At 41.8% G+C, this 26,691-nt stretch overlaps 2 protein-coding genes across 2 annotated transcripts; both read left to right on the top strand.

Annotated features, from left to right (window-relative positions):
* The first annotated feature begins 265 nt into the window (after nucleotides 1-265).
* LOC129777685 (serine/threonine-protein kinase ATR-like) lies at nucleotides 266-18,736 on the top strand. Its single transcript, XM_055784109.1, has 8 exons — nucleotides 266-755; nucleotides 830-2,861; nucleotides 8,540-8,929; nucleotides 8,988-9,080; nucleotides 9,134-9,334; nucleotides 9,389-11,716; nucleotides 16,143-17,555; nucleotides 17,616-18,736. The coding sequence occupies exons 1-8, from the start codon at nucleotides 481-483 to the stop codon at nucleotides 18,633-18,635; spliced, it is 7,752 nt and encodes a 2,583-aa protein (XP_055640084.1). The 5' UTR covers nucleotides 266-480; the 3' UTR covers nucleotides 18,636-18,736.
* A 5,958-nt stretch (nucleotides 18,737-24,694) lies between these two features.
* LOC129776818 (mortality factor 4-like protein 1) lies at nucleotides 24,695-26,255 on the top strand. The gene is made up of 3 exons (XM_055782686.1): nucleotides 24,695-24,878; nucleotides 24,937-25,054; nucleotides 25,115-26,255. Exons 1-3 carry the CDS (start codon nucleotides 24,851-24,853, stop codon nucleotides 26,112-26,114), a joined length of 1,146 nt encoding a protein of 381 aa, XP_055638661.1. The 5' UTR covers nucleotides 24,695-24,850; the 3' UTR covers nucleotides 26,115-26,255.
* The last annotated feature ends 436 nt before the right edge of the window (nucleotides 26,256-26,691 follow it).

Below are 26,691 nucleotides of genomic sequence, written 5' to 3' on the forward strand. Positions count from 1 at the left end.
TTATTTGCTCAATTGTTCTAATAAAATAAGGAAAAATATCCACGTGGACAACAGGGAGAGGGGTATGAAAATGTCCACACTTGTCCACTGAGAGGGAGGAGGGAGTCTAAAATCATGCTTTTTCTGTTCACGTGGTATGTGGATAACTCCAAATGACGACAGTATTTTTCGTGAACGAACACAAATATACTTCACATATTTCCTCACCACCTCCATCTCGATGCGCACTGGTGTAAACATCTTAGGTGTAAACAATCCCCAAAAACTCACCAACACAATCCTGTTGGATGGACGATGTTCATTCGAAGAAACTGATCCTTGCCTTCGCGCGCCGGTTTTTTTTTCTGTGTCTTTGTTTTGATCGGTAGTTTATCGAATATATGTAGGGAATCTTGCTTTTAGTTCGTGGATTTCAAGAAATCTCTCTCGAATTATTATCGATATTTTTATTAAGTCATAGCAGAAGTGTCTATCGAAACAATGGAGAAAGAAGCCACATCTTCCAAGCATGAGAAAAATAAATCCGATCTCATGTGGGAAACATTGATTACAACGTTGACTGACATCGTTCGAAATCAAGGTTCAAACTTGGAGAAAATTCTCAACATGATCAAACAGGATCTTACCTATGATGATCCGGGACTGTTTCCATCCACCCTACTCGCCCTTCAAGAGGAGCGGGATCCAGTAAAAGCAAGCAATTTTTGGCTTCTAAATCAATTGCTACAAATTGCATCGATGGAAAGTTATTTCGGGTAGCCTTTTTGGATTTATGAATAACGTGACGATGAAATGTAATAAAGGATTTCCTTGTTTATGTCGTCTTCAGGATTCGAAAAAGTAATACAGAATTACAGCAAGCAATTCTATCGGCAAGTTTCGTCAAACAAACGTGGTTTTTCTATGAATCAGCAAACAAATATTTGGATTTGATGGAGCGGCTAAACGCTTTCACACCTGGAACGGAAGTGCAGCTGAATGCATTCCACATGCCGGCACATTACTTCGGACACCTAGAGTGTCCGTGCTCTTTCGCAGCGATCGGGGTGAAAGACAATATAACAAAGAGAACTCTAACGGAAAACTGCCTTCACGTGTTGGGCCAGGCTATCAGTCTGGTCGATGAAAAAGCGAATGCGGGGCTACGGAAGCGATGTTCCCGATTGATTCTCGTTACTTTAAACCAAGGTTCGCTAGATGAGAAAACGTTGAGTCTTATGTTTTTCGCCAAATTCCTTAAGCTAGCCACAGAACTTTCCCCGAATTTGGAGCATTTGGTGGTGGAAATACTAACAATCGTTAAAAGCTCCTTGGAACGGTTCGATCGGTGGCTTAGCAGTGGACTCACACGACTGAAATCTCTCGAGCAGTTCAAAACTGTTTTAACGGATTTTTACATTAAGCTGAACGGAGTGCCCTTCGCCAATTATTTCACCGAATACCGACAAAAATTATTGCAGCTATCGATCGGTATAATCAAAACGTTATTATCAATGAACAAAGACGGAGAGGAACTTAAGCTTAAACTTATAGAGCAGATAAAAAAGTTTCTGAGAGTGCTTTTCAACCGAGATGGTTCCGAGGCCATCAAAAGTGGATACGAAGATATTTTTTCCTTGGGGCATCAGTTTCCAGAATTGCTGGAACTTCTAGAAGTGCCAATTACAAATGAAATTATAGCGAATAGCGATTTGCACGATGCAGATATCTTCGAAGATAGTAATGCCTGGAAAAGTGTGATGGGTATTTTGAAGGACAGTAAGGATAAACTGAAACCTGTACAAGATGTTGACATTAGACAGAGGATCATACATCTAGCGGTAAATGTTGGTCACAATTACTCCTTATGGAAACAGAAAAATGATGCAAGAGAAAAGACACTGCAGACTTTTGATAACAATATACAACAATTCGTGCAGGAGATGTTTGAAAAAATCTTGGTTATTAACCTGTACAGCGAAGTATATTTGACTGTTTTGGAAATTTGTGCTTATTTGGTCAATTTAGAAGATTTTCGGCTATTGGATGATAATTTCCAAAAGAAGGTTTGTTCGTGGTTCTTTATACCGTTTGTAGGAAGAGCTGATATTACGCTTATATCTGAGCATTTATTGAAAATTGATGTCGCTAATTCACAATCCGAGGCAAATCTGAGAACATTACAAATGCGCTCGATGGATCAGCTTTGCGCACTCAGCTGCGACTACATCTCCGACTCAGTATCGATCGCATTGAAATCGAATCTATGGACAGTCCTCGGTTATATCATGGACTCTGACCAAGTTGAGAGAAAGAAAACTATACTCAATTTCTACCAGAATCTTTTGCTTTCGTTGAAATTCCATCCGGAGCGACTAGCGAAAAGAATCCTGCTACCGAGCCTCCCAGTACCAGAACTACAACTCGCTGCGGCCAGAAATCTCAATGCGCACATTTGTTTGAAATCATGCAATTTCCAGCTGTTCCAGGTGAAGGGTGAAACCACTCCTTTGAAACGTAAATTTCGCTGTTTTGTGTGCAGACCCAGCGCAGACGAGAATGACATTATCACCACCCAAATTTCTTCCTCGCAATTCCGTCAGCGTTTCGCACCCAGTCAAGGTGTGCTTGTTGTCACACGCAACTCGGAGGAATTTGCTCAGTTTGAGATCTCCGTCGATGAACTTGAACAAATATATCGATCACAACACGGCGAGACGCGAACAACAGCTGTGAGTTTACTCACGGTTTTACTGAAGCACACCGAAATGGTTCTCGATGAGAAAATGGTTCCAGCATGGAGCGATCTAATCCCCGGTGGTTCGATTGAAGTGTGTACAACATTCGCGAAGACTTTCAGCGTCTTGATGGAGTATGTTGAGGTATTTATTTATTTATTTCTCGTCAATCTAAGTAGAACAATACATTCTTAACAATACTAAATACTTCTTACTTAGAACTAAATTAAGAAAGCTGAATGATCAATACATTTTATTCAGAAGACGAATTTAACAAGTTACATAATCGAAATATTTATTTATTGCGTTAAACCAGTGTAGACTACAGATGTTGCTGAAATATAATAATGACGATAAACTTTATTATATATCATTCTATTCAGAAAGTCTTTAAGCATTGACCTTGACATGGTTATATCAATTATTTCACTGTGTTCTTTACAGAGGCTCATCAATTTGATAGGACTATATTTGGCGTAATTTGTTCCTCGGTAATCTATGTAGAAAGTATTAATGCTTCTTAGATGCCTAAGGGTGCCCATACGAGTTCGGCAGAAAAGTTCATATGGTTGACGTCTAGATGGCGCCTCTTGCAAAAATCTACTTGACTATCACAAAGCACCGTCTTTCAATGGATACGTGTCAAAATTTGACAGCTATCGGTCGATTGGTTCGTGAGTTACAGCATTGAGAGTGAAGCAACTTTTGTTATTATGAAAAAAATCCGAATTTCGGGTGTTGATAAAGCATTGCTTTTTGATGTAAAAAATACAGTGCAAACCAAAGCATGGCTTGACAAACGTTATCCGGACTCTGCTGCAGCAGATTCAAAAAGTTTTGACCACAAAGAGTCGGCGTGTGCCGAAGTGCTTAATGTAGTGAAGTAGTTTATCGTCAACGCCCTAAACTCCCACAATTTTCAACACTAACGGGATCCATGTTCTGTTGTACGCCTTTTCCAGATCCAGTACTACCATCGCCATATGCTGACGGTTTCTGTTGAGTTCGGCTATCATGTCTCCGAGGGTCGCGAAGCAGTTGTTGGTACCCATACCCGGCCGGAAGCTGAACTGCCGATAGTCCAATTTCCTGTTTTCGAACAAAAAGGTGACCTAACGTGTGTTCGCCATTCTTTCCAAGATTTTGAATGACCAGAAGGTCAAAAGAATTGGACAGTAGCCCTTTACATTGTTGTTGCTCTGGCCTACCTTATGTATGGCTACGGCTACCTTATTACTAGGCTGTGAGATACACACGATTACAAGGGGAAATCGTGTGTACCTCACAGGTCGTTAAATGTGCTGAGAAGAAGGGAATTCAAGGGATTGCCGTGCCGGCCTAGAATAGCACTTCGGGTCTTGGTCCCTGTCCCTGTCGTAGAAGGCGACTGATTGGGAGACTACGTGGTAAGGGCGTGGTAAAACTTATGAAGACTGTGCGGGGGAAAAAACCGTGTACAGGAGCAACGAATGGAGTGCCTGGTACATCAGGATCGACGCCAGTTAGATCCTGATTACGTACATGGTGAGGGAATAATTTACATTAGACGTTGTAGGCTAACTGTCATGCTATCCTGTTCCTTGAGTAAGGAAGGGTGACATCTTCCAGAAACTGCATTTGGCAAGCCTTCGGGTACGTTCGATGCTCATCTAGGCTTAGGCACTAGGTACTAGGATCAGATGTCACATTTTTGACTTGCGCTGATCTGGCTCTGAACACGGTCTCCATGAAGGACCGTGTCAACCCTTGCATGGCCTCACTGCTTGCATAGATAACCTTGGGATCACTGATAGCGACTATGTATAATGAGTGAAGATAGCGGCCCCGAGTTGGGACCCAAAAAATATTGATTACTTTAGACCAACCAACGATGCGTTCACGATAAGAGAAAAATTACAGAGATCACCTTCTCGAGTGGCCGCCAGCAGTAAAAAACTACGAGGAGAGCAGCAAGCACTCCAGGAGGAACTTGTAACAAGGAGGAACTTTCGGAATATAATCAGAACTTATTTTTGTTCTGATTATATTCCGAAAAAATCGCTCGACAGTTGCCGAGGAGTGACGCATAATGAGAACGTTACAAACAAGCCATCGATGCGCTGAAAAGGCGAGCGAAACGTCAATTCTTTTGAGGCATCCAATTTTTGTCCACCAACCCTGCTCGTTTTCTGAAATTGTGATTTCCTTACGAAGTAATTCGCAGCATCGTTGTGAAGATTCGCCGAGAAGATTGGATCCGACGAATAAACGACGCCCATTATACTGGTGGAACGAGACACTCAGCATCCTCCACGCTAACTGTCTACGAGCCAGAAGAAGAGTCCAGAGGGCAAAAACCGACGTAGAAAGAGATGAGCAGACGCGCGTCGTTCCGTGCGACCAGAACCGCCATGAAACGAGAGATACGTAGGAACAAATCAAACTGCTACAGGGAGCTGTGTCGAGACGTCGACGCTAATCCTTGAGGTGGAGCATATCGAATACTGATGGCGAAATTCCGTGGTTCAACGACTCCCAATGAATTATGTCCGGATAAACTCGAGGTTATTTTGTAAGGACTCTTTCCGCGGCACGACCCACCGATGTGGCCAGCCACACTGTACGGTGAGGACGAAGCCGAGAACGCACGAGATACCAATGAAGAACTCATCGCGGTGACAAAAGGTCCCGATGGAATTCCCAACGTGGCTTTGAAATGGGTGTTCAGGATGGTGCTGCAGAAATGCCTGGATGACGATCACGGTGATGGACGGTGATTTTGATCGACGTGAAGAACGCTTTCTATAATGCCAACTGGAGCTTGAAGACCCCTGGCTATCTGTATAGAAGGCTGAGGAGTTCTTCCAGAATCGGATCCTGGTATACAACACAGACAGAAGACACCTACTGAAGAACATCTCAGCGGGAGTTTCACAAGGTTCAACGCTTTGGAACACGATGTACGACGGTGTACTAACGCTGAAGCTACCCAAAGGTGTGGAGATCGTAGGATTCGCGTACGACATCGTAACAACGGTTATCGGCGAGACGCTCCAAGAAATGGAAATGTTGGCGACTGAGGCAGTAGACACGATCGGTAGCTCGATGGACAGTGTCAAGCTTCAGATGACACACCACAAAACCGAGGTGCTGTTATTGAGCAATCGGAAGGCAGTTCTGCGGGCAGAAGTCTCGATCGGAGGACATACCATCGTTTCGAGGCGGGCAGTGAAATATCTCGGAGTTATGATCGACGACCGGCTAAATTTCAACCAGCACGTCGACTATGCATGTGGGAAGGCGACAACGGCCATCAACGTAGTGACGAGGATCATACCAAATAGTGAGTGTGAGTGTAATCGTCGGGATGATTCCCATCTGCATCACTCTGGCGGAGGACAACAAGTGCTACAAGCGACGGGAAACCAGAGGTATCCGGAAATTGATAAGTGCAGAGTCGATAGACAGATGGCAGCTTGGATGGAATATGGCTGGAAACGTACAGGCTGACACCGGTACTATCGACCTGGTTGAACAGGAAGCACTGTGAGGTTATCTTCTACTTAACGCAGTTCCTGTCTGGTTATGGCTGCTCCAGGCAATATCTATCGGTTTGGGCACGCAATGTAACCTCTTTGTCCGGATTCTAGAGACATGAAGGAAACAGCAGAGCACGTTGTTTTTCACCGCAAGGCACGAGGAGCTGCATGCGCTTCATGTTGGGAATATTGTAGAGGAGATATGTCGCGACGAGCGGATCTGGAATGCTGTGAACAGTGCAATCACACAAATCATGTTGGAGTTGCAGAGAAATTGGAGGACCGACCAACGTGCTGACAACGCTTGACGGTGAAGAGGGGACACAGCGACGGCTGTATCAACGGATGATACCCCACGAGAGTAGCTGTGACGAAGTGCTCCTTACGTTGGAGGGAGCCTCCTAATCGGTTCACATCTCGACAGGTGAGAAACCCCGCGGGGATAGCTGTAATGGGTAGCGCGTCAACTTGAGAGGCAATTCCTAATCGGTACACGTCTCGACGGGTAAACGGATTCTAGCGAGCTGGAATATGAGCGGTGTGGAGTACAACAAAATGCAGGCTGGCAACGTTGGATCGTGGAATGAAAAGTGTAACATTATGAGGGTCTTTTCGACGGAGTGAACGTCAAGGAGTGCGTCTTCAAACCGGAGCATACCCCACGAGAGTAGCTGTGACGGAGTGCACGTGATGGAGGGCACTACCTGATTTGCGCTCCGTTGGGAAGAGAAACCCCGCGAGGGTAGCAGTGACGGGTTGCGGGACATGTTGGAGGCCAATTCCTAATCGGTACACGTCTCGACGGGTGTTGGAATAATTGAAATGGCACGAAAAAAAAGAGTAATAGCCGATGAGGTAGTAGTAGCCTAGATGTGGTCCCGGGGGATTATGGTTTTAGTGGGCCCACCTCAACGTCTGGGTTAACCCTAGCCCAGATAAGGCGGGTAGAGTGTTCCTCACCTCAAAAAAAAAAAGAAGGGACTGTCCGAGCAAGGACAACTATTTCAACATCTTATAGCCAGGGCCAGTTGATTCACCTTTGACGGAACGTAGGGCGACGGAAAGTTCCTCGATGGTGATGTTTCGACTTAGAGAATTATTACTCTCCGGGTCCACGAAGTTGCTGACCAAAGTAATATCCGCTTCCCTATCGATGAATGAAATCGGGGTTAAATTCGGAGGTGGGGGACAATCCCCCAAAATATTTTCCGAGCATGTTCGAATTGCCGAATTTCTAGTATTATAAAACTGCGGTCTTCATAGCCGCTAATTCACGCCCGAAAGTTGAGTAATTTTTTTGTGAGTCTCCAAATTTCTCCCAAATTTCTCAGAATAAATTGTTGGAGTAGACCCTCCACTTCTGGTTTACCCAGAGATTCTCGATGGGACGCAGCTGTTGAGTTGGCGAATTTCGGAGCAACATCTCTCTGAAATAAAGATATGTTAAAAATGCCTATTACTATTACTATTACTAATTTTTCGCATTCTCTGATGAGTTCCTCTGGTTTGTGGTGCGAGCTACTTCGCGATTCAAAATAAATTGAATGTCACACTTCTTCTTTTTATTTGTATTTAAGAGGCTTTAACTTTTGCATTTTATTCTCCTTTAGTCGTGAATGTTCCTTACTGCCAAACCCTGACTTCTATACAGTACTGATTCGGCTTGAAAAGACCAATTTGGAAAACTCAAACTAAAGGCGAATTAACTTTCCGAGTTCAAAGTCTGTAGCAACAATCAAAACCACAACTTAAACTAAACTCTCGGCCTTCAGAAACATATGATAAGTGTGACGCACATCACCAGAAAATCAAGCTGATACGCATATTTTATTGCATAGTTTCGTGTCCTTTTTCTACAGAGCGCAGGATGCACTGGATGTGAGAATAAAGATTGCTTTGCGAATCGACCAATCAGAACGGAAGATTTTAATTTAGATAATGCTTTTGTGATTTTTCGATGGTTCGAAATAAAATATATTATTTTCTTCATTGTAATAAATTGATGTGGAGTGCCCTAATCAATTGATGCAAAATTCTCGTAAACCCACCAGGATATGACTGAGCAATAAGCGTTCGAAATTGGTGAATTCCATTTGTCCTCCTGATATGTTACCGAAAGACGCAATCCTATGTCAAAATAGCAGATAAACTTAATGTTATCTAGTTTTTCGTATAATTTTTAAACTATTAGGTTGTCAGATTCAGTGTGAATGTGTTCATCACAAAATTTTCTCCGTTTTCCAATCCGGAACAATAGTTTCAAGCTTATGATGTAATGATGTTACAAAGTTAGTATTTTTCCAGGACTCATCTCTTACTTCCCAGGAGAAAGACAAAATAACCCAAACCTGCCTGGACAAGCTGCTGCAGGCAGTTCGACTGTGTTTAAAAAAGTCCGACTACAACTACCAGTCGGCCGTTATGAATATGGTGCTACATTTTGCCGTTTGTAAGGGCGTAAACGAGGAACGGCTCATGCACTGCATTCGGATGATGTTGTTCTTTCTGATGATTCGCGAGTCGGAGGTCACTCGCGAGGCTACCCTCGCCGTGGAAGAGATGTGTGAACTGCGCGGTGTAACGCCACGAGACATGCTCAACTGGTATCGTCATGATATCATCAAACTGATCGTTGCTATCAGCGCCACCAACTTCTATTGCTACGAGATTCCACTGTACAAATCGCTCGTTCACGTTAGTGTTGATTCACCTTTTTTTGTGGGATTATATCTTTCAAATGTGGATGTTTTAGGTGAGCAAAACTTTTCTATTCAGCGGTTCAGTCGAGTTCGTCACGAAGCATTACAAGATCATTCTAGCGTTATTGTTGCCATGGTGTGTCAAGGTAGGTTACAGCGTCAACTGGATAGTTCCAATTTCATGCGTTTTTCTCTGCAGCGTCCAAAATGCGAGAGTTTGGTACAAGAGCTGTCCGATATAATTCGAAAAGATAAAATTTTTGTTCTGTCGGCATCGTTTCTAACCATCTACCCGTATCTGTTCATTAACGAACCGGCGAACATCACCAATGAATGCATTGATTACATAATGACAAACACAGGAAACACGTTGGTCCATCTACTACATTCCGATATAAAGGTAAGGTACTAATTTAACTGATGTGGTGTTTAACTTTTCTATCTCATCCCTTAGAAAACTGTATCCGAAATTTTGATTTTCTACCATATTAACGCAAAATGTGTGCTCCACGCGTTCCGAAGTCTCCTGGCTAAGGAGGACGCCCAGGATATTACGACCGCACAGATGGCCGAGTACATCTCCGGAAGGTTTCTGGGAGTGCTTACATTTTTCGAAGCATCGTTAATAAATCCCGAGAACGAGAAGGCCTTGAAGCGTGAAGCGCTCCTCAGTTTCGGGGAGATCATTCGCTTGCTCGGTGGCCATCACATAACCCCCTTTCGGTTCAAGATCATTGCATTACTCAAAACAACATTGGCTCTAGAAGAGCCGAACCTGCAGGATAAATGCATTAAGGTTTGGCGTATTTTCATTTGCACGGTAGACGTCCAACAGCTGGGGCCACTTCTCAGCACTATATTCGTTTCGTTAGAGCAGTTTATCGACCGATTCCCGGAAGATATCAACTATATTTTTCACTACCTTGTGGTTCAGAACAATAGTCTTCTTAGTCAACACATACCGGACTTGTTTTTCTTGGATGACACAAAAGTTGACATGAAAATTAAGAAGGTGGTTTCGGTACAAACTGGCAAAATCGACCGAGAGCGGGATCAATTCCCGCTAAAATTCAAAGAGCTCGTGAAACAAGTTAACCATGAAAATCTTTCGGTGAGAATGTATGGATTGAAATATCTCAAGCAACTGTTTGCGGAAAATCGTAGCAAATTGAATGATGCTTTAATTGGACAGCTCACCTTCAACCCACTCGTGCAAAACTTATTGGACAATTTGATAAGAAGTTGCAGTGATGCTGATGTCAATTATCGTTTGATAGCTTCAGAATGTATCGGGGAGCTTGGAGCACTGGCGCCTAGTTTCTTACCGCCGAATTATGCACCCCAGGATAGTTTCGCACTAAGCATCCATTCGGATGCATTTGCTTCGATGGCTTTGGCAGAACTATGTAGGGCATACCAGTTTCAGAAAGACACCAAGTTCGTAGATAGTTTTTCTCTAGCAATCCAGGAAATTTTACTTGAACGAGGCGTGTCACCGACCGCAGGTAAGAAGCTAGAAGTTTGGGAAGCTATACCGGAACGATTGCGTCCGATCATGGAGCCGCTGCTTACGTCCTGCTATACAGGTCTAACCCGAACAGCAACAACCGAGTGTCATCCTATTTTCGGGAACTCAAAGGCTCAGACCTGTCAGGAGTGGGCTTACCTCTGGGCATCGCAAATGATAGAGAAACTCGAAACTGAGCTGTCACAAAATTTGCTAAAGTCTTTCAAACCAAGCATACGGTGCGACATCAGTACTATGACCATGTTTTTGCCATACATCCTGCTACATGCGTTACAAGGAAGCAACGAAAGTAACCGAACGATGATAGCTGAGGAGATGCAGTTTGTATTTAACGCTATAATGAACAATAATCCAGAAGTGGACAGCCCCGATCAGCAGGAGCAATATGTACGAGGCCTCCGCACGATGCATTTTGTGCCGAAAGAGCGTAAACTACATAACCCGGACACAGAAACCACGGATATGTCCTTTGAATGTGCGAAAATCGCATTCAGTTTGCTAGATTTCCTGGAAAGATGGAAACGACAGTGGCGAAAAGTGTATCAAATTGACTCCAGCAAGACTGATTACCACAATGTTTGTGAGTTTCTCAAAGAATTTGACCACGAAATGTTGGCTAATATTAATTTCAAATGCAACGAATATGCTCGCGCCCTAATGTGTATAGAAACCTTCATCGAAGAGAACCCTTCGCGATTCCAGCAGCACCTTTCGTTTTTAGCCCGAATATTCACCCGCCTCAATGATCCGGATTCGGTGGAAGGGGTCATGTGTCTCAAGACAACCGAGCCCACACTAGCCGAGCAGATTCTCCTGTATAACGCTACCGGTCGCCTCCACCAAACAGCCGCTTGCTACGAACGAATGCTGCAGGTTGGAAATGTCAGCCCTTGTGACATCCACAATATGGTGGAATGTTATCTCAGCTTGGATCAACCGGAAACGGCTTTGCTACTTTCGGAGAGTTTACTGAACAAATATTACGAATATAATGAGCAGTCGTTGCTGCAGGAAATCAAAGCGGAGCCGTTGTACCGGTTGGGACGTTTTGACGAGCTGGAGGAATTGTTAGAGTCTCCGATGGTCCATGAAAGGGATAGTTGGGGTGTAATCTGTGGGACGCTGATGGCAAGCTATAGGAAGAATGAGCACGAGCTGTTTGTGCAGAAGCTCGTACAAGCCAGGCTGGCCGTTTTGAAGATACTTCGCAATTCGGACTTGAAGATCAGCGCCTATGAAAAGGGCTACGAACAGGTAAGCAAACACATTTTATTGATTTGATCAGAGCTCTGCATAGTCATAGTCAACTGATGATAGTCAGCTGATTATCTGACTGACTATATCCATAATCAGTTAGTAATGACTTTTGGCTTCTTCACGCAGTTTCTCCGCCAAAACGACTGAACAGTCAGTCTAGTGTTTAGTCGCTATCTCCCTCTACCGACTCGACTATATCATTTCATTCTTCCCAGGCAAATTGTCCTCATTGCACTTTGAATTGACTTCCCCAAAAACGAATTCGTTCTTCTCTTTCGTTCTCCCATGTACACGTGCATGCATCGATTTTTGAGTTCAACGTGGTTTGACATACGCTACAGGTGAGCTAGATTCTTTTGTATCTTACACGAAAATTACTTACACGTATAAAATAACGTGCAGTGTGTGTGCGCTATTTTGCACGCCTAATACTAACTAATACTAACGCGAGGATCTTTATAGCATCTATATATATAAAAATGGAGTGATGTCTGTCTGTCTGTCTGATTCATATAGACTCGGAAACTATTGAATCGATCGACATGAAAATTGGTATGTAGGGGTTTTTGGGGCCGGGGAAGGTTTTCGTGATATTTTGAGACCCCTCCCCCCTCTCTAAGGGGGGGCTGCCATACAAATGAAACACAAATTTCTGCATTACTCGGAAGTTAACCAAGCAAACGAAACCAAAGTTGGCATGTGAAAGTTTTAGGGTGCAATAAATGTTTATATGATGGTTAGACAGTCCTTCCCCCACTCAAAGGGGGGGCTGCCATACAAATGAAACACAAATTTCTGCATTACTCGAGAATTAATCAAGCAAATGAAACCAAATTTGGCATGTGGAGGTTTTAGGATGCAATAAATGTTTCTATGGTGATAAGATACTCCTTCCCCCTCTCTTAGAGGGGGCTGCCATACAAATGAAACACAATTTTTTGCATTACTCGGAAATTAATCAATCAAACGAAACCAAAGTTGGCATGTGAAAGTTTTAGGGTGCAATAAATGTTTCTATGATGGTTAGACAGTCCTTCCCCCACCCAAAGGTGGGGCTGCCATACAAATGAAACACAAATTTCTGCATTACTCGAGAATTAATCAAGCAAATGAAACCAAATTTGGCATGTGGAGGTTTTAGGATGCAATAAATGTTTCTATGGTGATAAGATACTCCTTCCCCCTCTCTTAGAGGGGGCTGCCATACAAATGAAACACAATTTTTTGCATTACTCGGAATTTAATCAATCAAACGAAACCAAAGTTGGCATGTAAAAGTTTTAGGGTGCAATAAATGTTTCTATGATGGTTAGACAGTCCTTCCCCCACTCAAAGGGGGGGCTGCCATATAAATGAAACACAAATTTCTGCATTACTCGAGAATTAATCAAGCAAATGAAACCAAATTTGGCATGTGGAGGTTTTAGGATGCAATAAATGTTTCTATGGTGTTAAGATACTCCTTCCCCCTCTCTTAGTGGGGGCTGCCGTACAAATGAAACACAAATTTTTGCATTACCCGAGAATTAATCAAGCAAATTAAACCAAATTAGGCATATGAAAACTTTAGGGTGCAATGAATGTTTCTATGGTGGTTAGATACCCCTCCCCCCTCTCTTAGGGGTGGCTGCCATACATATAAAACACAAATTTCTGCATTACTCGAGAATTAATCAAGTAAATGGGCGGGACGAAGTTTGCCGGGTTAGCTAGTACTTGATAAATGTCTAAGTTCGTTGGTTTGAGTTCACGATGGGTAGACAATAAATCGTCCATTGATGGGGTAACTTCTTTTTTGCATCATAAATCATGTTTTCGTTCCTCTTTATATGGACGTAAAAATAATATTCCGTACGCGGGTATGAATTAGTGTCAGGGGGAAATGGAAGTGTGGATTGAAGTCGGTTGAAAGAAGAGGCAGATTTGTATTCATTAGATGCGATTCACATACAACATACACGTCACGTTCACGTCCCGTCACGTCACGATACGTCAATGATTCTACCATGCAATTCACATGAAAACATTCACATACACCAGCAACGTAACGACCCGTCAGCATACGTTCAACGAAAACGACCGGCAGGGTTTGTAGAAAAGAATAATTGACGGAGACGGACGGCTCGTTTGGTTTTTGTCTGGGCTTTATGTCTCGGCTTTTGTTTTGATTTGGTTGTACAGTAATTTACATCCACATCGACATTAAGCTAATTGAACAGATCTGTGATGCAACACGTTTAATTAGACATTTTTACCTCTAGTTGGACATTTTTGTAAACATTGAGTTCGGGGCCCAAATTATGGCCCCACATTGAAAGTGGCCACCAGTCGCAAATGTTCAATTACTGGTCAAAGCCGACTCCAATGCGACACTGAGTGGTGCCTCAACATATCGCTTTATAAGTAACTTACTGTACTTTTTATGCCAACATATCTCTTAGCTCCAAATTTCGGAGTGAAAATCATTCGCGACTAGTTGGAAGAATTATTCTATTTATTATTATTGTTGCATAATGGTCGGACTACGGGGTTTAAGCATTTAAATAATTGAATTCAATGATTCTCATTGATTTTTTCAAAATTTAGAACTGATTCTAGGCATGCTGATTTGAAAGAGGGCATTGCAATTTAAAATTGTTGTAGGTGGCGACACCATGAATAAAATTAAATAAATCATTCGTTTGGCATTTGACGTGTCGGTGCTGGTGGAAGCATTGACTGCATGTGTGAATTGGTGGAGACGTTGACGGAACGTAGATGTTCTTCTCCGTAACGTGCTATGTGAATCGCACATTAGTCGAGCCAGTTAAAATAACCACTGACTGGGCTAGTTCACCAGTCATAAGAAACTAGCTGACCCGGCAAACGTTGTTCTGCCATATAATTTATTTCTGGAGAATATTTTTGGTTAGCAAAAAATAACGAATATATTTCAAAAGTGTTTGTATGTAATCGTTCAGATCTGTAAAATTGATCTGAATGATGATTTTCACTGCGAAACATACATTAGCGTACTTCTTATTTCCGAATTTTCCCTTTTTATTATAAATATTCTTCTGTTACATATGAAGAAACGCATAGTCAATTTTTTCTAATCATCTTAAATATTTTTCAAAGTAGTCTATTAATCTAATTTGGGTGAAGACAAACTCACAAAATATATGAAAGACACAGATCTGATCAGCCGTTCCCCTGTGATGATATTTTACACGTACGTAAAATGACCACCTTTGTACATCGACTGGTATCCAAAAACTCGTATAAAATAATACGAAAGAAAGGCTCATGTTTAAGGAGGAAAAAATCTATAAAATATAAATTTTTTGATGCCTGGTGCATTACGTTTGCCCGTCATTCACATTTCAAAGCAAAAATTATCCGGACAAACGTATGCCGTCCTTACTAAACTAAACCGAGCCTAACTAAAGAATCGTCTCCTATGTTTCAAACTTACCGGGCAATCAGTGAAGCACAGGTTTGCTTGCAAGAGGCCGCCGCAACCGACGGCGGGTCGGCGGCCGACTCGGATTGCGCCACCTCGGCGACTTGGGGCCGCCTTGTTGCTCTCTCATGTTGTATTGATTTAATCTTATTTACCATCAGGACATTCGACAAAACTCATAATCTGGATTGTCGGAATTTTTCATTCGGGCCAGCGTTACATTCGGGTAAATGTTGCATTCGGGTATTTGTTACATTTGGGTGAATTTCATTCGTGTATTTGTTGAATTCGGGAAAATGTGCTCCGGGTAAACGTCTTTCGGGTGAATTGCATTCGGGTAAATATTACACAACCGTGCGTTTGCGTCTCCGATGACGATCTTGATGTCATGTTTTAAGCACTATCGGCGCATATACATTGATTAAGCTGTAATTAAACAATCTTGTACCCTCTATCGGGTCTTCAGCCCGTATGCCAGGGTATGACCAGCGCACTACTTGGATGGCCGCAACCTACCCATTCATCTTCCGCAATTCTTTCGCTAGAATGCTCACGCGTGCTGCTTCGAGTAGTCCTCACATTTCATGTACAGAGTTTCCAATCGTTGTTCCTTTTCATTCGCTTAGGTCAATTCCGATTATTGCGTTTCGATTTTTTTTCTGTAGATTTCGCATAGGAAATTCGATGTTTCGGTATGTTGTCTGACTAGGCTAGTATGACCTATATAAGTCAGTCGTCTGTCCCGGATCAGATGTACGCTGCCCTAACATGGAAAATAGACGCGTGCAGTCCCTCTTCTCAGACTGTACACAAACAAAGATTCCACCGGGGTTCAAACCCGATCTTAACTAAGGTTACTCGTACCCCGGTTGACATCACGGGGAGGTTGAGATAGGAGTTGTTGGACAGAGGTGAATGACCGCGGAGGGCTTGAGGTTACACATAAACAACGTTTACCAACCTATCTTTCTTTTCCCACAGGTTCTTAAACTACACATGATCACCGAGTTCGAGAAATGTGAAAAAATCCTCGATGATGTACGGTCCGTTGATGGATTACACAGATGCCACCACAATATCGAAAATCTGTTGGCAGACTTCGAAGCTCGACTGAAGCTGCTGCAACCCAACGCTGCAACCCTTGAGCCAATCATTAGCCTGCGGCGGATTCTATTGAACGAGACAAAAGTGTTAATCAATAGCCTGGCCACAAGTGCAGGTGCGGATAATTTGGTGACAGAAATCAACGAAACCATAGACAGCCATATTGGCGAACTTTGGATAAAGAGCACAGAGCTCGCGTCGAAGGCGAAATTATTCGAGCAAGCTCATTTGTACATTCTACACGCTGAATCCTATAAACCGAAGGAACTTTTCATCAGGAAAGCCCAACTGCTCTGGGAAAAACGTGACATGTCCAATGTTTTTAAGGTGCTGGAAAGAGGTCTGGCAGAGATCCTGGAAAAAGCGCACGTTCATGAGGTGAAACAATTACCCAAGCAAGAAAAACAGATCTACGCCCAAGGGAAATTGCTCATCGCAATTTATAACGCGGAGGCCTCCAATGTCTCGACGAGCGTTAACCAAAAGTGTTTCAAGGAAGCAGTGTTGGCCAATCCAGAGTCAGAGAAAAGCTTGGTTCATCTGGCGCAGTATTTGGACAAGTTGTTTGCAAATCTAACCAACGAGGACCAAGAGTCTCTCAAGGGTTGGGAATTGCTGCAGGATGTGATGACCTATTACGGCAAATCTATGATGTATGGTTCAACCTATATTTACCAGTCTATGCCACGAGTTCTCAGCATATGGCTAGATTTCACTACGAAAGGAATGAATAATGATTCCTACAGGAAGGTATGCTCAAATATGAATAAGCTCGCGTTGAAATTTAGCGAAAGTTTGTCGCCATACTTCTTCTTCACCGCTTTCTCCCAGCTAATCAGCAGAGTGGCACATCCGTCCGTTGAGGTATATCAAGTGCTCAAAGCAATCATAATCAAATTGATTCTGAACTACCCACAGCAATCGCTTTGGATGTTGCTTAGCGTATACAAATCCTCTTATGCGAATCGAGTAAAACGATGTCACGAAATTTTCAACGACAAAAAACTAGCGAAAACGTCGGTGCAAAAAATGATTTCCGATTTCAACGCCCTGGCAGAGAAGTTCATTGAACTTACCAACAAAGACTTGGGACATCTGAGGCCAACGAAAGACACAAAGGTAACGGTATCATCGATCGTTAAATCACTTCCGAAGCTGTTTGGTGCAGGCGTATTGTCGGATATAATGATGCCGATACAGAAGTGCATGCAATTGGTTCTTGACACAAGCTCAACCACGTTCTCTCCATACCCAATGAATTTAGTGTACATTCACGGGATACGGGAAGAGGTATTATAATTCTGTTTAAATTTTGAACATTTTCGTCGATAACTTATGACTTTCTCCAAGGTTACTATCCTGCAATCGCTTCAGAAGCCAAGGAAAATCACTCTTGTAGGGCACGATGGACGAGAATACGTTATGATGATGAAGCCGAAGGATGACCTACGTAAAGACTTCCGGCTGATGGAGTTCAACGCGGTTGTAAAACAATACCTTCATCAAGATCCGGATGCCAAGCACCGACGATTGAATATCAGAACTTATGCCGTGCTTCCACTTAACGAAGAGTGCGGTATTATCGAGTGGGTGGAAAATCTTAACACGTTCCGCAGTATCATCTGCACGTACTACAAACAGCGCGGTCTCGGAATGCCAGCGAAAGAGCTACGAAATCACAACTACAAACGGCATGACCCTTTGCAGAAGAAACGGGATGCGTATCTGAATGTACTTTTGCCCAATCATCCGGCTGTTTTCGGAGAATGGTTTCGGGATCGATTTTCTAACCCACATAACTGGTTCCAAGCCCGGAGTTCATACATTCGCACCACTGCAGTCATCTCTATCGCCGGATATATACTCGGTTTGGGAGATCGTCATGGTGAAAACATACTTTTCGACGCCACCAATGGTGATACGGTGCATGTGGATTTCAACTGTCTGTTCAACAAAGGTGAAACTTTTGAAATACCTGAGCTCGTTCCATTCCGCCTCACTCACAATATGGTGAAGGCAATGGGTCCACTTGGGGTGGAAGGTCTTTATCGCAAGTGCTGTGAGATCACTTTGAGGGTTCTACAAAACCAAACGCCCACCTTGATGTCTGTGCTCAAGCCATTCGTGTACGATCCGCTGGTTTCGTGGAATAAAATAACAAAACACGATGGTACAACGGAAAGGACGGATCCCGAAGCAATGAATAACGTTCGACATATTGAAGAGCGTTTGAAAGGGTATGTTCGGATACAGGGGAAGACGTCCCATATGCCGCTGTCCGTAGAAGGCCATGTTAATCATCTGATCAGTGAGGCAACCAATCAGGATAATTTGGCGCAAATGTACATCGGATGGGCGGGATACATGTGAACAAGGAATCAGTTATTCTTTGCAAACCGAAAATAGAACTATTGTTACAATTTTTGCTGAAAAAAACTTCCCATAGTTTTCTGTTATAGGGAAAACATAAATATTTTGTCTTATTTTGTTTTAGTGATGACATTATTTGGTGCTTATGTATTTAATTCATGGTTTTATCTAGATAGAGTTTGTCTTAACAGCGGTTCTCAAATATCAGTAATCAGCAAGTGACCAGATGGCAGCGGCAGCGAGGGTTTCCGAATAACCTTTCTCAAAGCCGAATGTTCAGTTCAGTTTCACGGATTTTCTTTTCAAATTATTCAGACATTATTTTCAAAATTCACCCCCACTAGAACGTCTTTAGAATATTTTCATCTATCACACATACACATTGGTTTTATGGTGGCAGCTTTCTGCTATACTATTTCATAGTATATTAGGGTAAATGATGTTGATTTATCCAATTTTGTATGTGTTCACGCAACTAGTAAATGGAAATCGATATCTCTTCATGAAAATCACATGTAATTAAGACGTTTGGGTTGTTAAAAAGCCCCAAATCTCTAGTTGTTAATAATACCATAAAGCGTTCAAATTTTGATGTTTTTTAACGATTTTCTTCAAAAAGAAATGATGATCATGGTTTGTCTGAAAAATGATCATAGTTTGTCCGGTTTTAGAAACCACAACGGAGCAACGGATTTAAACAGTCAGTATCAAGTTTGATGGATCTTAGTCAGGTATTTTTCAACCAGGAATTTTGGTGGAGGCTCGTGCATGGTTTGGGACGGACGCTGTGTAACCGGAAGGCTCAAGATAGCTTTCACATCATTTAAGGATTACATACATGTTCAGAAATCCTCTCTCCTACCGTTTTTGCGTGAATATCGTCACAAAAAATTCACATTCCAGCAAAGTAATGCTACTATTCATACCAGCAAGGAAACTAAGCAATTGATTAAGGACCAAAAACTTATGTTTTGGATTGACTGGTTCGCTCTCCAGACTTGAATCCTGTTGACAAATTTTAGGGGGATCATTCTACGCAGAATCTACACTGAAGGAAAGCGGTACACCACGATTGAAGAGCTCAAGGTCGCAATTTTGTAAAAATATCGAGAAATCCGTTCAGAAAAATTTGGTAAATAGTAGATCAAGAAGAAGACCATTCAATAAATAGTATCGTATATCGGTCTGGCTGTTGTCAAGCCACAAGTAGCGCGACAATGCCATCGATGCTTTCTCATGTTTGCCTATATATAATGATTACTGATTGGCTAAGAAAATACATGCTGACTCCACATGCCTCAGTAGATTTAGAAGGAAATGAATAAAGAACATTAACGCTTTAACCACCAACGTGACAAGTTGTCGAAATCTATAGATCCGAAAATCCGATCCTAACATATATGATGCATATAACTGGCATATACACGCAAAAGAGGAGGCGATTATGTACATGCCATATTTTATAGGCATAAAAGCCGTTACTAGGCGTACCAACCTTCAAAAACTTCTTGTGTTCGACCTATTAAATGGAAATCTTGACTCCATCATTATTAAACATTGTTTCGTGCCATCTAGACAACTACGTAAGCGTGATTTATTGTTTGTTAGTCGCCACATGACTTCTTATGGATTTTCACTCTCAAAGTGGTCGATACCCCTTGGGGTCCATGTCGGTTTCCCAGGGGTCGACGAAAACGAAAACTGATTTTGGAGGTCGACGAAGTCTAAAAAAAGACCCTTATCAATTAACACAGGCTCTTATTAGAAACTTTCAAGAGTATACTACACTTGGCAAAACAAATAGAGGAACAGAGTGCAATATCAATAAATTTTGAGTGATTTTTGACATGCTGTAACTTCGTGAAAAACCAGCGCGTACAGATGCAATACACATCATTTTAAGGTATCTGGTATTGGAATATTTTACGTAAATATTTTTATCTTGGTGTGTGTAGGTGTAGTAGGGAACAATATCGAAAAGTTATACAAAATCGGTTTTTGAGGTTTTTTCAAAGACTTTGTGGACTAACATTTTTTTGTTAACCAACTCAATGGCCTTATCAACCTTATCAACCAGCTTTCATTTGGTTCCTTGAACATTCCTTTTCCATAGAGAAATATTTCATGAAAACGAAAATTAAGAATCGTTCATTCTGAGAGTCGTGTAGCATTTTGTACCTCTAACACGATTAGCGATCAAGTGTTCCTCTAATTTACTCCAAACTTTGAAAAATCGGCTAAAGAAAACGGCTGAACGTGTCAATATAAAACGTTCACAGGTGTTTTGAGGATACATTAGGCTAAAAATTTGCCTGCAAGCATTTGAACTTCCTGTAACATTTGCAAAATAACACTACAAACACCTGTTTTGGCACTTTTTTGAAACCGATGCGAAAAATTTGAATATGTTTTTTCGTCAATGCAATAATATAATAATATAACAGAAATATCTCTGTTTGCAAAGATCCTACAGGAATGTTCAAGAAACCAAATGAAAGCTGGTTGATGATATGGTTAATTATTTTTCCTATTGAGTTGATTAGTAAAAAATTGTGTCAGTCCACAAAATCTTTGGAGTCAAAGTAATGTTACATCCCCTTTGATGAAACCATGCTGTTCGAATGTATCGACTTGGTCCGTCAGTTTGGGATAACAGCAACTCGACGATACAAGCTGAGTGATCTGCAGTTCCTTTTACACATGATCCATCCCCAGATTAAATCGGCTTAGTCAGGATTCGTAATTTCAATAGGAAATCACCCTTTGTACATGATGATTGATTGGAGTGGATTAAAGAGATGACCTCGGTTTTTGGTTACATCCAATTATCCTTAAAGTATCGACGAGTGCATGGTTGATGGGGTGGAATGTAGGTTGTGATAGATTCTAAATGATGTCTAAACACTACAACATAAACGAGTACCTTTATCGTATTCTCGTAGCAGCCAATCTATGAGATAGAGGCGGTAGCTACCACGACATTGGGCATATTATGGGGTCGTATATCCGGGCTGCTCGCTGCTGCTCTTTTCCAGAGCATTGATGGCATCGAAATTACCCTTCCGGGATACCTTAGCTAGCCGCGATCCTGATCTTCTGCCCCATCTATACCTTTTCTCCTAAAACGCCGATGACGCTTGTAACCCGCAACGCCGGGTAAACGCGCGAGTTCGTCGCGACCGGAGGGTTTTCCGCAGGTAAGCGGTTGGCTTAAGCGCCACTCCCGCGAGGGAGACCAACCGCCGTGTTCTTGCTTTGCCCGGCAATGAGACACCCAACACCTGAGGGCGGATTTGTCCTTTGTTTCCAAACCCCGGTTTGTTCCGCGACTTACACCTGCGCTAAGAAGGACCCGCGACACCGTTTGTCCGCGTTCCACAATTCAATCAACAGAGGCACTACGGTTGTTTCCAATGAACGCCGTTTATGCCAAACTTCTCATCATTGGACCTATGCAATGATGTTAAACCCATCCACCTTGAAGCTTCGGAGAACGAGGTACGGGGGTTGATAAATTGTCAGCAACAGAGAAGAGGAGCCCCAACCCTGGGCTCGTGACCTGAAAATTAATCGGGTTTTTAGGCTACACCGCTGCTAGCCAGTAAATGGCACAAAGTTTCGTCAATTTTACATTACACTTAATCACGGCAACAATTTATTCAATTAATTCACACATATCATATATTCCCACAAATCTATATAATTAAACATCTAACTTATATACGGTATCATTACATCCAACGAAAAATAATGACTATTAAATTTATTTTATTTTATTCAATGCGGTATTCGAACCTCGGACCCGTGAATTCAAGTCCAGCGATCTTCCTATTGATTGCGTGTGGCATTGTTGTGTGGCGTTGTTAGTTGTGTGTGGTTTTATTCTTTGGATTCATATCCATGCGCATGTTAAACTCAGGGTTGAAAATAGATTTCTACTCACACTATCTAGGTTTTACGTGGAGAATTTACCTTACCGTCGTTCCACGCCAGGCGATGAATGGTGAGTCCGTAGGTGTAGGTAGTGATCCGCCTCCGTTGAGCGCGCATACGACGTGTAGTGGTGCCGTGCTGCGTCTTCCCTTGATGCGCGAGTGACGATTCGCGCTTCACGCGGCAACTTGGATTTGACGGACGTAGTGGCGAAGCTCCATTTTGGAGCTTCGCCAGGGGATACGTCCTCCTTCCTTTGATTTCGCTTAAGGGGGACACAAGCGGGAAATTAGTTTCTCCCGATTTCTTGGGAAAACTTTAAATAATTTAATTTAACTTCTTACCGTCCACTCGCGATGCAAAAAAAAACCCTGCCTCTGCCTCTTCCACGGTCGATTGACGCAACTTGACGTGAAGGAACGTGAACGTGACGTGGATGTTGTATGTGAATCGCACTATATACGGGAGAGAAAGTTTAGTAAACGCAACTACCAAATATTTAGTAATCAAAACTTTGGTAAAATTTTTAGTACATATTACCAAAACTTTGTAAAAATTATGTGAAATGCAATGTTCTCCCCTACCAACGATTCGTACATTTTACTTCATAGCTCAAGTAACCATGTTTATATATTTGGTAAATGTGCAGTGCGTACTTCGCGATCGCTTTTTCTTTTTGAAGCGGAAGGATTCGGAGGTAAATATTCTGTTTTGTTCGGATATTGTGATATATTACTTGACCCTGAACCGTAAAATATGAATATGTGGCTTACACACCGCGGTTACTACACATCTCGTGGCGTCGTAAGGCAAAAGGAGGATGAAAAACAGTCGATGGAAGCCAGGGCAAGCAGTGAGACAAGGTGAAGTTTATACTAAAGATTTATTTTCAAGTTCTAACGTTAGAAAACAGTGGACAACTTTATTAAAAAAGCAATTTTTAACTTGGAGGTAAGCATTTAATTTTTATGTCGCATTTAAATATACATCTATCTAACATACATTTGTTTCATAACTACATATTCATCGGCTTTCTTTGATATATTTGTATTTTTTCATCAAGATATAGGAGACCAATGTTTACGAACGATGTATGCTGCATCCTGATGCCATCGATCGCCTGCTAATGAGCTGTCCCTGTCCCTAAATGGCGAAAAGCATTGCGGTGCAGTAGGAAAAGGAACAGAATCATGACCAAGCCCTCAACCCATTGGAAGTAGTGTATGAAATCAATGTGGTAGAGGCTGCGATCAGAGCTGCCCGCTTTCACACTGCTTGTAGAATTATTACCATGAAAATTAATGTTATTTGTATATAGTTATTATTGTAGAGTTATTGCAATTATATATAGAATAAGTTATTAGTAATGTATTCTAGATATATAGAATAAATGAAAATATTCAGAAGAATATCGTTACTATCACTGATTGATATTTATCATTAATATTAAACCAATGATGCTAACCGAAGTGCCAAAGGTTGAATCGCTCATGACAACTCTACACGAGCTCATAATTGCGCCGGCTAGTGATCATTCTATCCTGGATTCCTCGAGTCGAGAAGACGCACCACGCTAGATATGGGATACGACTAGGGGGTGTTGCTGAATAATGGCCAGCTGCATCCCAATAGGAAGTATCCCGTGTCGGGCACACGTACAGAGCATTGGAGACAGCAACATCCCAATCACGAGAACACTTGTAATACTAACCTCGAGCCGACCGCGAGTAATCGGTTACATATTACTAACATAGATGATAAGAAAAACTGTCAAAATATTGAACTTCCGGCCCCGTCAGGCTAACGCCATATGAGCCTTGATAAAATATGTATTTTGGAAAAAAAAAAGATGCGAACCATTATTGAACCAACACTAGACCCACAAATCGTAGTTTTGTTGGACAATTGCGCTTACCCTTTTTTTTCGTAAGATGTACCAATAATTAGTAGGGTAGAACATGACTAGTGAATTATTGGTAAACATATACCAAAGAATTCGTCATATTTACTATATATTTCTCTCAGTGTAGAAACGCTTTGATTGCAGCTAGATTTTGATACAGAGTACGACTGTGTGATTGGACCTTAAATTCAATTCTGAACGGGTGAGTGAACTGAATGAATTTTTGTATGTTTACCTGGATTATATATGGGTAAACAAAATAAGCGACTATCACTACCCATCACTGCAATTTGAAACCAAAACAATTTGGCTGATCAATAGTTTCCATCGAAAGTGTATTGCTGCTCTATTGATTAAAAGAGTAATAATCAGTTCAAATATGCCACCCAAATTGAAGTTTACTGAAGGTGATTATTTTTTAACTGAGCTTATATCGAAATATTTCTAATTAACCGATTTATTTAGGGGAGAAAGTTCTTTGCTTTCATGGTCCTCTTATCTATGAGGCTAAAATGCTCAAGAGTATGGTAATGAAGGACAAACAAGTGAAATATTTTATTCACTATGCTGGATGGAATAAAAAGTGAGTAAATTGCTTTTGTCTGTATGAATTGTGCCATGAACGCCTTAACATTTATTTTAGCTGGGACGAGTGGGTTCCGGAGAATCGCGTCCTCAAGTACAACGAGGCTAACGTGCAGCGACAGAAGGAAGTCACAAAGCTGCACTCCTCACTGGCAGCAAAAAACAAGAAGGTCAATGTGAAAGCTAAGAAATCGGATACCGGAGCAGGATCGAACAAAGATAGTGACTCGCGAGCATCTACTCCATCGAAAGAGATTGCAAAAGAGAAAGAACCGACAGCGAGCACTTCTGGAAACGTTACACCAACGGCGTCCGGTTCCAGTACGGCATCCAGCACGAATTCCACCAGCCGCAGTCGATCGTCCGCTAAAGCTCCAACGTCGGCGGGATCTACTAAAGATAAATCCGAGGAAAATGAAACACCAACAGAGAAACGTAAATCTGAAGATACGCCGGATGTTAATCCTTCGACGAGGAAGAAACGAGGTCGCAGCGATACAAATTCGTCGAATGTTGAATCGGAGGACCAGTTCCTCTCTAAAGTAGAGGTGAAGATAAAAATCCCTGATGAATTGAAACCCTGGCTAGTCGATGATTGGGATGCAATATCCCGGCAAAACAAACTAGTCGAACTCCCGGCCAAATCGACTGTCCATGAAATTGTGGACAATTATGTTCAATATAAGAAGTCCAGCAAAGTTTCCACGGCGACGAAAGAAAACGCCGTCCAGGATATAGCCAACGGTATTATCGAGTACTTCAACGTAATGCTGGGATCCCAACTTCTCTACAAGTTTGAGCGGCCACAATACGCGGAAATTATACAGAACCATCCGGGCGTTCCGATGTCGAAAATTTACGGTGCTTTCCATCTGCTACGACTTTTTGTGAAACTCGGGTCGATGCTGGCTTTCACAGCGCTGGATGAGAAGTCGATTCAAACGCTGATTGGTCATATCCAGGATTTCCTGAAGTATTTGGTGAAGAACAGCAGCACTCTATACAGCATGCAGCAGTATGTCAACACCAGCCCGGAGTACCATCGCAAGGCGCAATGACTCCTTCTACTGACGCTTCGTTTAAGAAGAACTATTAATATTATTGGATTTAAATTTACTTTCATTGTACGTTAGAAACGTACCGTGTAGAAACCCATTTTTATTTTGAATCAAGAAATATAGATTTGGGTTTGGACTAAATGTTCTAATATTTTGAAGATTTCCTACGAAACCACTAAAATTAATAGCCGAAACTTTGCTTGTGAAGAGCATTTGATATACAACTATACAATGTACAACTGAGACAGTTTTTCAACTCATGTTATAAACAAGTTAAGTTATAAGGAAATGTATTTAATTGGAAAAAAGTGTTTGGAACGTAAATAGAAATATTTTTTTTGTTCTATAACAGTTCATTCTCTCATGTATGAACAGAATCATCATAATAAACTGGATTAGTAAACTGGTAAACTCAACTGAATTGAATCATTAAAAAAACATTCACTACTTTGCTATGTAACAACAGAAATTGGTACATTGGTATTCCACATTTTCCCCTCTTATATTAACCTTGAAAACGATAATTTATTATCGTTAACACAACGCTATTTTCTGGCCGATAACGTTTCACGCTGCA

Source organism: Toxorhynchites rutilus, chromosome 3 (genome assembly GCF_029784135.1).
Source record: "Toxorhynchites rutilus septentrionalis strain SRP chromosome 3, ASM2978413v1, whole genome shotgun sequence".
Taxonomy (NCBI): domain Eukaryota; kingdom Metazoa; phylum Arthropoda; class Insecta; order Diptera; family Culicidae; genus Toxorhynchites; species Toxorhynchites rutilus.

Excerpts from the sequence above, each read along its gene's own strand:
- LOC129777685 (XM_055784109.1), top strand. The coding sequence starts at position 481 with ATGGAGAAAGAAGCCACATCTTCCAAGCATGAGAAAAATAAATCCGAT. Across the intron at positions 9,335-9,388 it reads TACTACATTCCGATATAAAG|AAAACTGTATCCGAAATTTT; the intron begins GTAAGGTACTAA and ends CTCATCCCTTAG. Across the intron at positions 17,556-17,615 it reads TTCACGGGATACGGGAAGAG|GTTACTATCCTGCAATCGCT; the intron begins GTATTATAATTC and ends ACTTTCTCCAAG.
- LOC129776818 (XM_055782686.1), top strand. The coding sequence starts at position 24,851 with ATGCCACCCAAATTGAAGTTTACTGAAG. Across the intron at positions 24,879-24,936 it reads CAAATTGAAGTTTACTGAAG|GGGAGAAAGTTCTTTGCTTT; the intron begins GTGATTATTTTT and ends CGATTTATTTAG. Across the intron at positions 25,055-25,114 it reads TATGCTGGATGGAATAAAAA|CTGGGACGAGTGGGTTCCGG; the intron begins GTGAGTAAATTG and ends CATTTATTTTAG.